The following is a 13,220-nucleotide window of genomic DNA, read 5'->3' on the forward strand; positions in this document are numbered from 1 at the left end:
AGACGGACAGAGAGAGGTTCCATTAGGATTGGCTGAGAAATTAGCCAAGGTGAGTGAATCTGGGCCCTGGAGTGGCACTAATGGATCACCAATAAACATTTTAAGCATGGCGGTCTTGAAACAAACAAGTAAAAGAACTGACTCGGGGCTGAATGAGTATTCTGCAGGAAGTTTTCTGTCCTTTACATGTGTAGTTACAATACAAAGATGCAATATGTGGCTTCCTGTCCGTTACTGTTGAATGAACTCAGCAGATAAAGAACCACACTGAATGACATACAGTAAGCTTTACTCATTATTCTAAAAGTACCTTATTTTGCCATTTTTTTTTCACTCTTTCAGGACTTTCAGTTAATTTTCTATGAGTGCAGTGCTTTTTCAAGCAACAATGTGACAGAGTCCATGATTCACATGGCAAGGTAAGAGGCTGTTAACCAATTTATTTTCTGAGTTCTTTTTAAAATGAGTATACAGAAGAGTGCTTTTGAACACGTGCACGCCAGATTTTTGCCTACAAGTATATATGTTGGTCCACTTTGCAGTTTAATCTGGCCAAGAACTACCCACCAACCATTGCTGTAGTTCCTTAAACAAAACTGAATATCTTTCAAACATTTTATGCCACCAACCTTACTTTGCAAGTGCTTTTTTAAGCACTATTGTAGTAGCTTGTACCTTGTAAGCACATCTGTTCTTGTGTTGTTTTTAACTAAAACTCTTCAAAAAAAAAAAAATTTGGTAATTGAAATAAAGCTGAAATATATGTTGGTCCACTTTGCAGTTTAATCTGGCCAAGAACTACCCACCAACCATTGCTGTAGTTCCTTAAACAAAACTGAATATCTTTCAAACATTTTATGCCACCAACCTTACTTTGCAAGTGCTTTTTTAAGCACTATTGTAGTAGCTTGTACCTTGTAAGCACATCTGTTCTTGTGTTGTTTTTAACTAAAACTCTTCAAAAAAAAAAAAATTTGGTAATTGAAATAAAGCTGAAATAAAATAGAAATATTAGATGAAAAAAATGTTGCCTTGGCAAGTAACTGAAATCAATTTAAGTCGAAGGACTAAACTGACTAAAACTAAAATCAAAAAATTAAAGCGACTATAGAAGTATTGTTTTTTTTAAATCCTAAAAATGATGAAAGCATAAAAATTACAAAAACATAATAAACACATTCAAAATACTGATAAATACTATAATAGTATATAATTTATTTCCACAAGCGTATTCCAGTTTTGAGTGCAATATACATTAGTACATGAACAGACTTTTGGCATAACAATTCTTAATGTCTTTCAATTGCATATGCAGCTGCATAAACAGCCAGGTTATTCCCAGTACAATTTTATTTTGGTTGTACTGCACCTTATAAGATGTGCTACTTTTTTACTCTCTGTTAGAGTTCTGAAAGACCAAGAGGACAGAGAAAAAGAGAAAACCGTGTCACTAGTAGACAGCCACGCTAAGAAGTCGTCCTGCTGCTAGTAGAAAGTCACCCATAAACACTGCAGATCTTTCAAACCTTTTTGCTTCTGCATTTTAGTGTGGTTTGGTGTTAATGCTCATCTGTTTTTCTTCCTCTTGTGTTCCCATTTTCTCTTTTTGTATGACCACTGTGGAGTTCAAATTGTTTGGTCTTTTTATATACCAGTACCTCTTTACAGTGTGAAACGGACCATTTTTACAATAGCAATTAGGGCTTTAAGTAGAGCACTATAATTTTGTATATTACTACAGTTGTCAAACGTTTCCCTATCAAGGTCATTTAAATCACCCATCACACTATTGAAGTAAACAAACCTGTATTTTTGTATTGACAGTTGTTGTAATTTATCTTTTTTAATATGAAGGTCTAAGAAAGTATATTTTAAATGAGCAAAATAAGCTCCTACACGCTAGTTTGTTTACAGCACAGTCATTTGCACAGATGTATTATTTATTACTAATGATGAATTGACTTATTCCTTTATTATTCCTAGCAAGCAGACATATTGTGAAAAATGGCTGTAATCGGCATGAATATTTTTAATACACTGCCATGCAGCCAACATATGGTTTGCATAAGGATTCGGTTTTAACAGAGTTCGGTGTTGTTCGCTTTACAGTACTGAATAAACCACTGATCTATTTAAATGGATTTAGTCTAATATTGATTTCAGATCACTTTTTGATTTGCATTTTATGTATTGTGGCAACAGTAATGTGTGTGTTTATATATAGTCTGTATTTGCTATTTAATGCAGTCAGTGTTAAATCAGTTAAAATGTCTCACTGCAGTTGTTGATGTTCACACTTACCATAAATAATTAGAGATGCAGTAATAATCCACTAGAGAGTGGATTTATGCACGTTTGAGATAAGGCCTATGCTGTGTTTTCAGTTTCAAGTTTTTCAGTAATCGCAATATGATTCTTGATCTGTAACTTGAGTTTTCATATTGATTCACACATAATTTATCTATCACAGCTACTGTATGACCACTGGGCAGAATAACACTAGATTTCTCACTCATTTAGTCTTATATATATGTTCCTGCTTTATGTACATGTGTAATGTGTAAATACTAAATAGAAATGTATTTTGAGTGAAATGTTAAAAATAAAGAATACTTTGTTTGCATTAATTCCAGTTTGTGCTTTCAGGGAAATAGCAAGAGGAGGCATTGCATGCCAGCTAACAATGAATTATATATTATATTAAGATATTTAAGGCTTTGTTCTGAAAGCTCAGCCTGAGGTTCAACAGGTTTTGCCAGTTTAAATAAACTCTTTAAGTGTTTTAAAACGCAATTGCAAAGACATTTCATCATTTTTTTTTCTTGAAAAGAAAAAAATAACAGTATTTCAAGAGTGATGAATGATCTAAAAGTAATATCAACTGCTTTTTTTTTTTTATTTCTTTTTAGTCTGATTATTTGATTGAACTGCCGGAAGACAGTCACATGCAAAATGGGATTAGAATTACAATATTACCTAATGGTTAGAGAGTCGGACTCGTAACCCAAGGTTGCAGGTTCGAGTCTCGTACCGGCAGGGATTGTAGGTGGGGGGAGTGAATGTACAGCGCTCTCTCCCACCTTCAATACCATGACTGAGGTGCCCTTGAGCAAGGCACCGAACCCCCAACTGCTCCCCGGGCGCCGCAGCAAAAAATGGCTGCCCACTGCTCCGGGTGTGTGTTCACTGTGTGTGTGTTCACTGCTGTGTGTGTGCACTTTGGATGGGATAAATGCAGAGCACTAATTCCGAGTATGGGTCACCATACTTGGGTCATGTCACGTCACTATATTAACCCTTGTGCGTCAATTAAAAAAAGTTACACATAGGTCCATAGTGGACAAAAATGTCCATGTCAAAAAACTGTCATCAAAATTTGAAGCTTGGGAGCACAGAGTTAAGTTTGGTCTCATTTTAAAGAAGACCCATGGCAGATTATTGTTGAAGTAAAAAAAAGTTTAAAAAGTGAAACCAAAAAAAAAGTTCTAGATGTTTAGGTTTATGAAAATGATTTATGAACGATAGGCAAAATGATCAAAAAAACAAAACTGAAAAGGACAGAAATGTCCAAAAGGTCGCACAAGGGTTAAAGGAAATATTCAGTGTGATGAGGTCATGTGCCAATGTATTTGAAACATTTAGCACTGCATATCACATGCTTAAATTCACAGTAAGCATACTGTGAAAAATGTAGTAACCAGTACAGTATTCCATTTTAAACATAGCCAGTCTGTCAGATTTTTCATAATCTTTTCAAGCCCTCTTGTGGAGGACAAGTGGTACTACATTTAGAGCACTATCAAGTAGGCCTATTACACCGCACGTTAATGGACACATGACTTTTATTTGCTTTACCAACTTACATCACCAACGTTTCAGAAATGTTCAGTCTTTTTTGTTTCACTTTCATGTTTTTTATCACAACAGCAACAGGTCTTTAAAAACCACCAAATATGCTTTCAATAAGGCATGCTATTGTACACCTATAAACATCTTGCTTAGCTTTAATTAGTTTTAATCAGTTTTATTTACTATTATCTTGATAGATGCTCAAATCATGGCAGAATAATCATTTTAAAACATTTTTAACATGTAAACCTCAAATTTCAATACCAAACACCCTACCAGTTGAAAATACAATATTGGAAGAGGAAAACATTCCTTGCACAGAGAAGAACGTTATTCACATTTCCCAATATTGCACAATATTCCACCAATGAATCAGATCAATATCTATAGTAAAAACAATGAACAATAAATATAACGCATAATGAACAATGTGCTTTGCGAGTGAACTGAATGTCTTTGGTGAGGACTTGAACAGCATAATCAGCTGTGACACGGGGGTCACAGATGGACCGGGACGATCCCAGTCATGGCCTTGGCAAAGACTCTAATAAGAGCACAGGTGAAGAGCAGCACGTGCCATCTGAGTCCAGCTCATCAAGATCTCACCGCAGACAGAGCCAGCATTTCTCTTGCCATCTATATTTTGATATGTATTGTGCTGTTTCTTTTTTCTATTTTCATCTCTGCGCTCAGTTAGCAGATGTATGTGGAAATGTAATTATCACACATCCAGAATCATAAATAATATTATCACTACATATTGCAGTCTCATCAAGTTACTAGAAAAACTAATTTACAATTGTACCACATCACTGTATTGCAATCACTCTTTTTTTTTTTTTTTTTGTCTTGTAATTTCCATTATTAGCATCTGATTCGGTTTCCTCTGATATTCATGGGCAAGAAACTGTTTAGAACTGTTATCGATGCCCCAAATCTTCATTTTATGATAGTTGGGTCGTTCTCAGGAAATGGTGTCCACATGATGTACTATATATAATTAATAGGATGCAGAACCTAATGATTTTAAATTATAAAATTAACTTTGGTGTAAAATTCAGACCTTTTAAAATGAAGCATAAATTCTGTTTTTTAAATGTTTTGTTTTTATAGCAATATGCAATTTCCATGCAATTTGATTCCAATTTGGATGTCCCCATTCATCACAATATAATATAATATTAAATAAAAATAGCTAATTTAGCTTTTATAGAAATTAAAATATTATTTTATGGTCTATGTATAATTGGTACATTGAAAAAAATGCACATTGTGACATGACATTTAAACATGATCTTTTTGGTAAAACATTGTGGTGAAAACAGACTTTATCAATATTATCAATATTTATGTATTCATGTATATTAGCTTTGTAAAGCTCATCAGTTGTATTTGCCAACCTTGTAGGTGCAATAAATAAATAGTCTTATGCTTTACAGGAAATTTATATATATATATATATATATATATATATATATATATATACATACTGTTCACAGCATTGGCCAATGATATTTAAGTAAGCAGTGGATTATGCAGTAACCTTTTTAATAAAACAAAATTATATATTATAAATTATTTTTAACAAATAACTGTACCATTTTCTGAGAATGACCTGGATTTCTTGAAAACATGATTTAAATCTATGAGATTCTTACTCTTTTGCATTGAAATTGTTAAAGTCCAGCAGTGATTAAATTCAAATTAATGAGTTATTCTCTTAATACGATATGTTAAATTAAAATATTATTAATGCCTGGGACTTGGAAGCACAACTTTCAATATTAAATAGCTTAGCTCACACTCCTAATGTAAAAGCAAAGTAACCATAAACTAACACTTAACATTCATAAGAGCATGACATTCTTTTGTTTACAGTGGGGTGTAGTCATAGTTGGCCCCTGAACAGTCAGAGAGTTGGTGTACAAGTGCAGGCTAGAGTTGGCGAAGGCAAGGCTGCTATTGCTAGAAGTGCCACCCTGCTTGAAAAACATTGGCAAGACTCCCAGAGATAGCAACTTCTGTCCTGGTCTTTCTCTCTGTCTCTGTCTCTGTCTCTGTCTCTTCCCAGCAGCAGGGCTGTAGCTGTGATCCGGAGCGGCCCCTGCCTCTGCTTCTCTGAGTGCTGTCAGAAACCGTCTCTCGCCACTGCTGGGTACTTAGCGCATCTTGTAGTCATGAGCGATAGCGGCCTCACATAGCTGACCTTTAAAATCCAGCTCAAAGGTAAAGTCCAGATCACGCTGGGTAGATAAACAAGAAGCGGAAATGTTAAATTGTGTTATATTTGTAAGAAAAAAAATATATAAGAAAGTTGCATTGAATTATACAGTGCACCATTCAAAAGTTTGGGGGAACATTTTTTTTTTTTTAAAGAAGGTAATAATTTAATTCAACGAGAGATTTATAACATTACAGTGACATTCTATTTCAGAAAAAAAATCACCGGTTTCCACAAAAATATTAAGCAGCACAAATGTTTTCAACATTGATAATAATAAAAATATTTCTTGAGCACCAGATCAGTATATTGCAATGATTTCTGGAGGATCCTGTGACACTGAAGACTGAAGTAATGGTTACTGAACATTCAGCTTCGCTATCACAGGAATAAATTACATTTTAAAATATATTCAAATAGAAAACAGCTATTTTAAATGCTAATAATATTTCACAAAATATATTTTATCAACTAAATCCAGCCTTGGTGAGCATAGGAAACTTGTTTCCAAAATATTAGAAAATCGTATTGACCCAAAACTTTTGACTGGCAGTGTATAAATATTTTTTTAAATATGGAGAGCATATTTTTGGCTATACTTATATTAACCAACTGACTGTTTCTAAAATGATCAAATAAAATGGGTCTTGAAAGCATATTTAACTTTTTTTTTTTAATTATTAATTAGGTGGTTTCTTACTGCGTTCTTCTCGTTTGGCTTCATGCTGATGGTGCCGACTATCTCCTCTCCTCTTTTCACAGTTAAATATTCCTCCAGATAAAACACTGTCTGCTTCCAGTGTGTGTATGGGGCATCTGGTGCTATGGTAGAGTAAATAGGAGAGTATTCATAAAATATATCCAACAAAATATTAAAGATATAACACATTGTTACGCGGCTCTCTGAAACACTTGATTCTGATTGGTCAGTTGCTGGATTCTGAGGTCAAATATAATGGCCTCTACTGACCACTCCATGCTCTCTTTTTTTCTTAGCCTTTAAATAATTTAAACCTCAATATCTAAATCTATATTTCTTGTCCAAGTATATAATTATTTCATAAGCAGCCATGCAAAAAGAAGTTTAAACTACAGTGAGCTGATCAATATTACAAAACAAAACAATATTACAAAACTGGGAATCACACAACACCCTACAACACTGCAACTCGACATCCAGAAGTCAGGTGCTCTCTTTAGTCTACAATACATCAACAGAAGAAATAAACATGTTTTAAAGGTGACATATCATGAAAATCTGACTTTTCCAGGTTTTAAGTGCTATAATCAGGTCACCGGTGCATCTACCAACCAAGGAAACATGAAAAAGATTGACCCAGTAACTTTGTTTTGGTAAGCCTTTTTCTGCAAGCGTCTGAAAAAACAAGCGCGTCTGATTTCGCTCCCTTGGTGACGTTGCAAAGGGATCTCATTATAATATTACCGCCCCTTAATCTGTAAATTTCCAACCACGGCGCCGTCATTTTGATTTCGCAAGCGACAACAGTATACTAGTTCTAATGCCACTGCGAAAGTTCGAGCAAAGCATGCTAACTGTTCTGTCTTTGGCTGTACAGATGAGCACAGAACACTGTTTAGAGTCCCAGCCTCAGACATATGGTTTAAAATGCATGATTTCAGCGCGATAAACAATAATCAGAACCAAAACAGATGTTTTTTTAGCAGGTACAAGCTGTAATGATGCAGCTCTATTCTGGAAAAGAGGGCAGGGAGCAGCAGCTCATTTGCATTTAAAGAGACATGCATGAAAAACAGCGTGTTTCTACTTCCACTCAAAATAGGCATTTTCAAAATGATACAATAAATGATCTGTTGAGTATTTTGAGCTGAAACTTCACAGACACATGCTGGGGACACCAGAGACTTATATTACATATTGTAAAAAGGGGCATAATATGTCTCCTTTAAAAAAAAAAAGGAAAAACCACAGCAGTCAATCTGTTTGAGTCACGTCCTTTTAAAAGAGCAAATCTAATTTGTGTCCATATATAAAGTGAAATAGAGAAATAAAAAGAGACTGAACCAACAGACTTCTGGATGTCTCTTCTGAAATGTCATTGTGTTGTCATTGGCCTTCCTGTACTAATTACATGCTAGTGCTAGGTTTGCTTTCTAAACTGGATTAAACCAAACAAGAATGAGAGCACCATCGTTGTGTCAGCTTCAAAGTAAGATACATAACGCAACCTCTGTTTCACACCATATTTTGTGAATAGCGCTAGATCACGTGTGACATAAATGGTTAATATTAACTGAGCCGTGCAGATATGGCTTGGTAACCTTCTAGGATGTAAAGTCAAGAAGCTTAATGTGCATTTATACAAAATTATTCAGTAATGAACCTTCCCCTCAGAATAGTAGGGTTTTGTTATTTTGTTACCCTACTGGGGAAAGGTCATGGAATGTAATTAATATTAATGAGCAAACTCAGGAAATGTTTTATCTAAAGTAGGACTTACAGACTCCAGTTATGCATGTGAGGTAGTTTATGTGCTCTTTTTTTTTATTCGAATATTCATATACTGTTACGTAATTTTTGTTAATGACAAATATGAGTTATTATAAAATGTTTATATATGTTTATACATCAATATATGTAGCTGGTTTTCATTTTAGAAATCTGTTTACCTTATTCTTGGTGCCTGTTTTGGTTTAATTCAGTGTCTTTGGAAGTGCTGTATCAAAACTGAGCCACTAGAGGGCAGACATCAAACACAAAGTACACATTCACATACACCACTGGGATCCGAGATGCAGGACATAGAGAAGTTTTTAAACACGACACCTGTGGAGAAGCCAGTCTTTTTATGACACTTGGTGAATTCGATATTGAAGTAGGTGACCAGAGCGTGGACATAATCGTTCCTCTGGATCTGCAGACAGAAGGAGGAGCTGAAGGACAGTTCCTCTGGCTTCACCGTGTAGATGTCCACTTCCTGAGAAAAGAGGAGGACAGCTTAAAGTTGCTATTTCATGGTCTAAGGAACTTAATGACATTCTCAGCTGGGTTTCTTTTAAAGGAATAGTTTAGCCAAACATGTCTGAAAATGTACTCACCCTCAGGTCATCCAAGATATAAATGAGTTTTTAAGAAACAAAATCCATCAAGGCATTTTAACTTGAAACCATTGCTTCTAGCCAAAATATGAATTTTCCTCCAGTGGAAAAGTCATTCCCTGTTGTCCTCTCACATCAAAAACTGTTCTGTTTTCACTTGTAAATGGCACCATTTACATTGATCTGCGCATATTTCTCTCCTGATTCAGACAAGATGACTTTATCACTGGAGAAACAATATTATGAATAGAGGACTCTAGCTGCATTTTAGCTGGAAACAATGGTTTGAAGTTAAAATGTAAAATTAATACAGCGTTTCACTTTATAAGATGTTAATTGGTAAACTGGAGTCATGTGGATTAATTGTAGATTATTGTTTTTATCAGCTGTTTGGACTCATTCTGACGGCACCCATTCACTGCAGAGGATCCATTGGTGAGCAAGAGATGTAATGCAATTCTTTTCCCCCAAATCTGTTCTAATGGTGAATCAAACCATTTTCAGCAAATTTTCATTTTTTGAGGGTAAACTATTCCTTTAATTATCAACTATGTTTCAATTTTCTTCAAACATTCCAAATGAGAAAATTGCTAAAATATGGTAAGAATATAGAGCTATAACATTGATATGGATAGCATAACTCTGATCATTTGGTTTTGGAGGAATTTGATGAGAAATGTTTGTTCATATTGAGATCTTTGAGTTTTGATTGCAGACTTTGGTATCTTCTGAGCACAGTGTGTGACATTAGAGGAGATGCATGTGATAATACTGGGGTCTTTTCTTTAGATAAATCTGAGAAGCTGGAGACTTCTACATTTGGTCTCCATTTAATCTCAGTGTTAGGAGAAACATGGAAAATTAAATAGATCTCTTTCATTTCTCTTTAATGTGTGAGAGAGTAAAAAAGTTAAGCATCAAGCTTGATCTCTATCTCGCTCTATCTATCGCTTCTTCTGAAATGTCATCCTGTACTGCAGTAATCATGTTAGGATATTATTACTGCTCTTGGATCAGTACGTTCAGACAGCTGTTTCAGATTCCAACATTTCCCGACAGTAAACTGAGCCCTGCCTCCACCACTGATATATTTATCTGAAAAACAACAGCAAACTGTTACTTAAGTGTAAACCTTTCTCTCTTTCTCTGTGGTTTTATATTCCTCTCACTCTCACTTCCATTAGACATCAAGTCTCCCATTTGTAAACGTGTCCGATCTACTTTAGATTAAGTTATACAGCACAAAGTCTGAAATGGAGCATTAATCACTATATCAAACAAACCAAGTGTGTGTGTCATCACACTTCCATTCACCGCTTAATTTAAGTGCCTTCATCCATTATGTCCCATGCAAGCACAAAGTCTGAAATGGAGCATTAATCACTATATCAAACAAACCAAGTGTGTGTGTCATCACACTTACATTCACCGCTTAATTTAAGTGCCTTCATCCATTATGTCCCATGCTCTGCTTCATTTGGCAGATCTGGGCCCATATTCATGAAAAGAGTTGCTCCTAGTGACAAAATTCTAAGAAAATTCTTAGAAAATTTTGCATTTGCCCTTAAAATTAAAGAGAAGATCCTAGTAAAGATAAAAGTTATTCACAAAGCACCTTAACCCTTAGTCACAATAGTGTTTCTAATGCGAAAATATAATTATTGTTGGGATTTAATGGATTTAAAAATAGACTGCAAAAAATTTTCATCAAATGCAGAGTCGACTAGAAACTATTTGGCAGTCAATAACAGAGACTGTGGAAAAGTACATAAAAACAATGCCAGCAAGAATGCAAGCTGTTATCAAGGCCAAAAGAGGCCACACAAAATGAAAATATACAAGTTTTTATTTTTTTTTATTATGTGTGAATAAAGTTGTTTCAGTTTTTTTGGCCCAATAAATAACAATACAATTTTTAGTTTAAAAAAAGTTTTTGACAGATTCCTAAAATATTTATATTTGCTTTCTGTCTTTATTATGACAGGTGGTCTAATAAATTTGTTAAGCACTATATATATATATATATATATATATAAAACAGTTCTATCTGGTCCTCGAATCTGATTGGCTGATAGGAGTGTGATATTAGCGTGATAACAGAACTCGTTTCACTTTCACCGTTTGTATTACTCCGCTTGCGGTATTTCTCACAGCGTGTCTCATGGTGGACGCCCAAATCCAGAACCGATCCTTCCCTATACGCAAAATACACAAGCTGCGTAAGGCCCCTGAAACACCAGGGGGCCCCCTTGCTCTCAAAGATGATTTAATTTTAGTTTAGTTTTTGAATTTGGCCACGGTTATGAAAACATGAATGATCATTTCTTTTAATGCGGTGTACTGTCACCCTTTCTACGTAAAAATCAGTCAAATCATGTAATGTGAATGTCGTACAGTCTTGCTCGAGACTAAAAAAACGAGTTGAAAGCGTACCGAGCCGCAGAAGAGACACTGTTTCTCAAGCGCTTTCTGTGAGCATGATTCGAGACGGAGTGAAACACGGACAAATGCGTTTCATTCATTCATTCATAACCACTCATACCCTGCTCCACCGCACCGCAGCAAAGCCCCGCCCCCGCCGACACAGTTTTGCGTAGGGCCCCCAGAAGTCTATGATTGGCACTGCCCAAATCCCCTATAATTTTAAAAATAATACTGTTTTTGTGTCACGGAATGTAGTTTTAAGAGTTTTTTAGGCGAGAGTGTACTTGTTTCTACTTTAATAGGCGGTCTGAAGATAACGTCTATATGAAAATTTTCTTTGACGTTTTTGGAGATGTGAGCTCTAGGGCGTCAGCGGCCGTTCAGCGCTCATGAAACCGCCGAGAGCAGCCTCACCTCAGCCAGATCTTCTGGAATTTGCCGCTTGTTCTGATGGTCTCTATAGTTGTTAAACATGAGATATAATTTGTTTTGTGTAAATCTAACAGGTAGTCTTTGGTCTCATTAATCTATTATTTGTTCCAGAGCAAATCATTTTGGCTGAGGGCAAAATCTCATCACGTTATATTTTATGTTACTTCATATCAGAGCGCTGCCTTTGACTGAATTATCTAGCAACTTTTATGAATGAATGAATGATGAATTGATGTTTATGATGGCTGTTGTTGTTGTTTATTAAATATTATTATACTACGGGGCCGTTGAATGCTTGAATCTGATTGGCTGACGAACGTTCTAAGGTGTGCAATTATTTTCAGGGAAACGCACAGCGAACATAGTTCCAGGCAGCTCTGGACCGCATTACATGCAATAGTCCATATCACTTCTCCAAATGATTTCTGTTATTTCAAAGGTCTTACAACAGCACAATAACCAAAACCTACAGCAACACTGGCCAGACAAATAAATCTAGTAAGCAATATGATAAAAACGACAGATCATTTCCATGTTTTGCCACAATTACGTTTACGTACATGTAGGTAAAGCACATACTCTATCTCTCCCGCTCTCTCTTCCTCACATTTTATTGTTTAACATTTTGAAGTCAGGGCAAAGTACTTCAAATTTGGGATAAAATGTCTTTCTAATGTCTTGATAGTTAAGGCAGCTGGTGAGGAAGTGTTGCTCTGTCTCCACTTCTCCATGGGTACAGTATGGGCAGATGCGGCTCTCTTTGGGCAGCCAGTGCTGTGCCAGTGCTCTCTCTCTCTCTCTCTACTGCGTAAAGTATATTCTGATCATTTCCATGTTTTGCCACAATTACGTTTACGTACATGTAGGTAAAGCACATACTCTATCTCTCCCGCTCTCTCTTCCTCACAGACGCACATACATAACATACCGTACAGAAACATACACCCGCTAACCTTGTTATCGCTACTCTGGAGATTTTATTTTAAAAGTTACATGATATTTCTCACAAGCGAGGTAACAACGGCGCTGTTCGTGAAGAAAATGTAATTAAAGTTTCACTGTTAGTAAAGACGCTGCCGCCGAACAATTTTGAGAGAGACACAGACTCAGAGAGGTAATAAACGCTCTCTCTCTCTCTCTCTCTCAATTCAATTCAGTTCAATTCAATTCAATTCAATTCAATTCAATTCAATTAAGCTTTATTAGCATGACTGTG

At 35.6% G+C, this 13,220-nt stretch overlaps 2 protein-coding genes across 2 annotated transcripts in view; one reads left to right on the forward strand and one right to left on the reverse strand.

The window, feature by feature from the left end:
* The window catches only part of LOC107670365 (ras and EF-hand domain-containing protein homolog), a 24,190-nt gene extending 21,580 nt beyond the window's left edge, over nucleotides 1-2,610 (forward strand). Inside the window, exons 16-18 of the mRNA XM_016462935.1 lie at nucleotides 3-49; nucleotides 343-419; nucleotides 1,405-2,610. Coding sequence (XP_016318421.1) covers nucleotides 3-49; nucleotides 343-419; nucleotides 1,405-1,489 — 209 coding nt within the window. The 3' untranslated portion in view covers nucleotides 1,490-2,610. The remainder of the gene's footprint in view (nucleotides 1-2; nucleotides 50-342; nucleotides 420-1,404) is intronic.
* A 2,998-nt stretch (nucleotides 2,611-5,608) lies between these two features.
* Nucleotides 5,609-13,220, reverse strand: part of LOC107670367 (protein arginine N-methyltransferase 8-B-like) — a 26,282-nt gene continuing 18,670 nt past the window's right edge. The window contains exons 8-10 of the mRNA XM_016462938.1: nucleotides 8,877-9,027; nucleotides 6,771-6,892; nucleotides 5,609-6,092 (exon numbers count right to left, since the gene is read on the reverse strand). Of these exons, the coding sequence (XP_016318424.1) occupies nucleotides 6,009-6,092; nucleotides 6,771-6,892; nucleotides 8,877-9,027 (357 nt within the window). The 3' untranslated portion in view covers nucleotides 5,609-6,008. The remainder of the gene's footprint in view (nucleotides 6,093-6,770; nucleotides 6,893-8,876; nucleotides 9,028-13,220) is intronic.

This window comes from Sinocyclocheilus anshuiensis, unplaced genomic scaffold (assembly GCF_001515605.1).
Source record: "Sinocyclocheilus anshuiensis isolate Anshui unplaced genomic scaffold, SAMN03320099.WGS_v1.1 scaffold949, whole genome shotgun sequence".
Lineage (NCBI taxonomy): Eukaryota > Metazoa > Chordata > Actinopteri > Cypriniformes > Cyprinidae > Sinocyclocheilus > Sinocyclocheilus anshuiensis.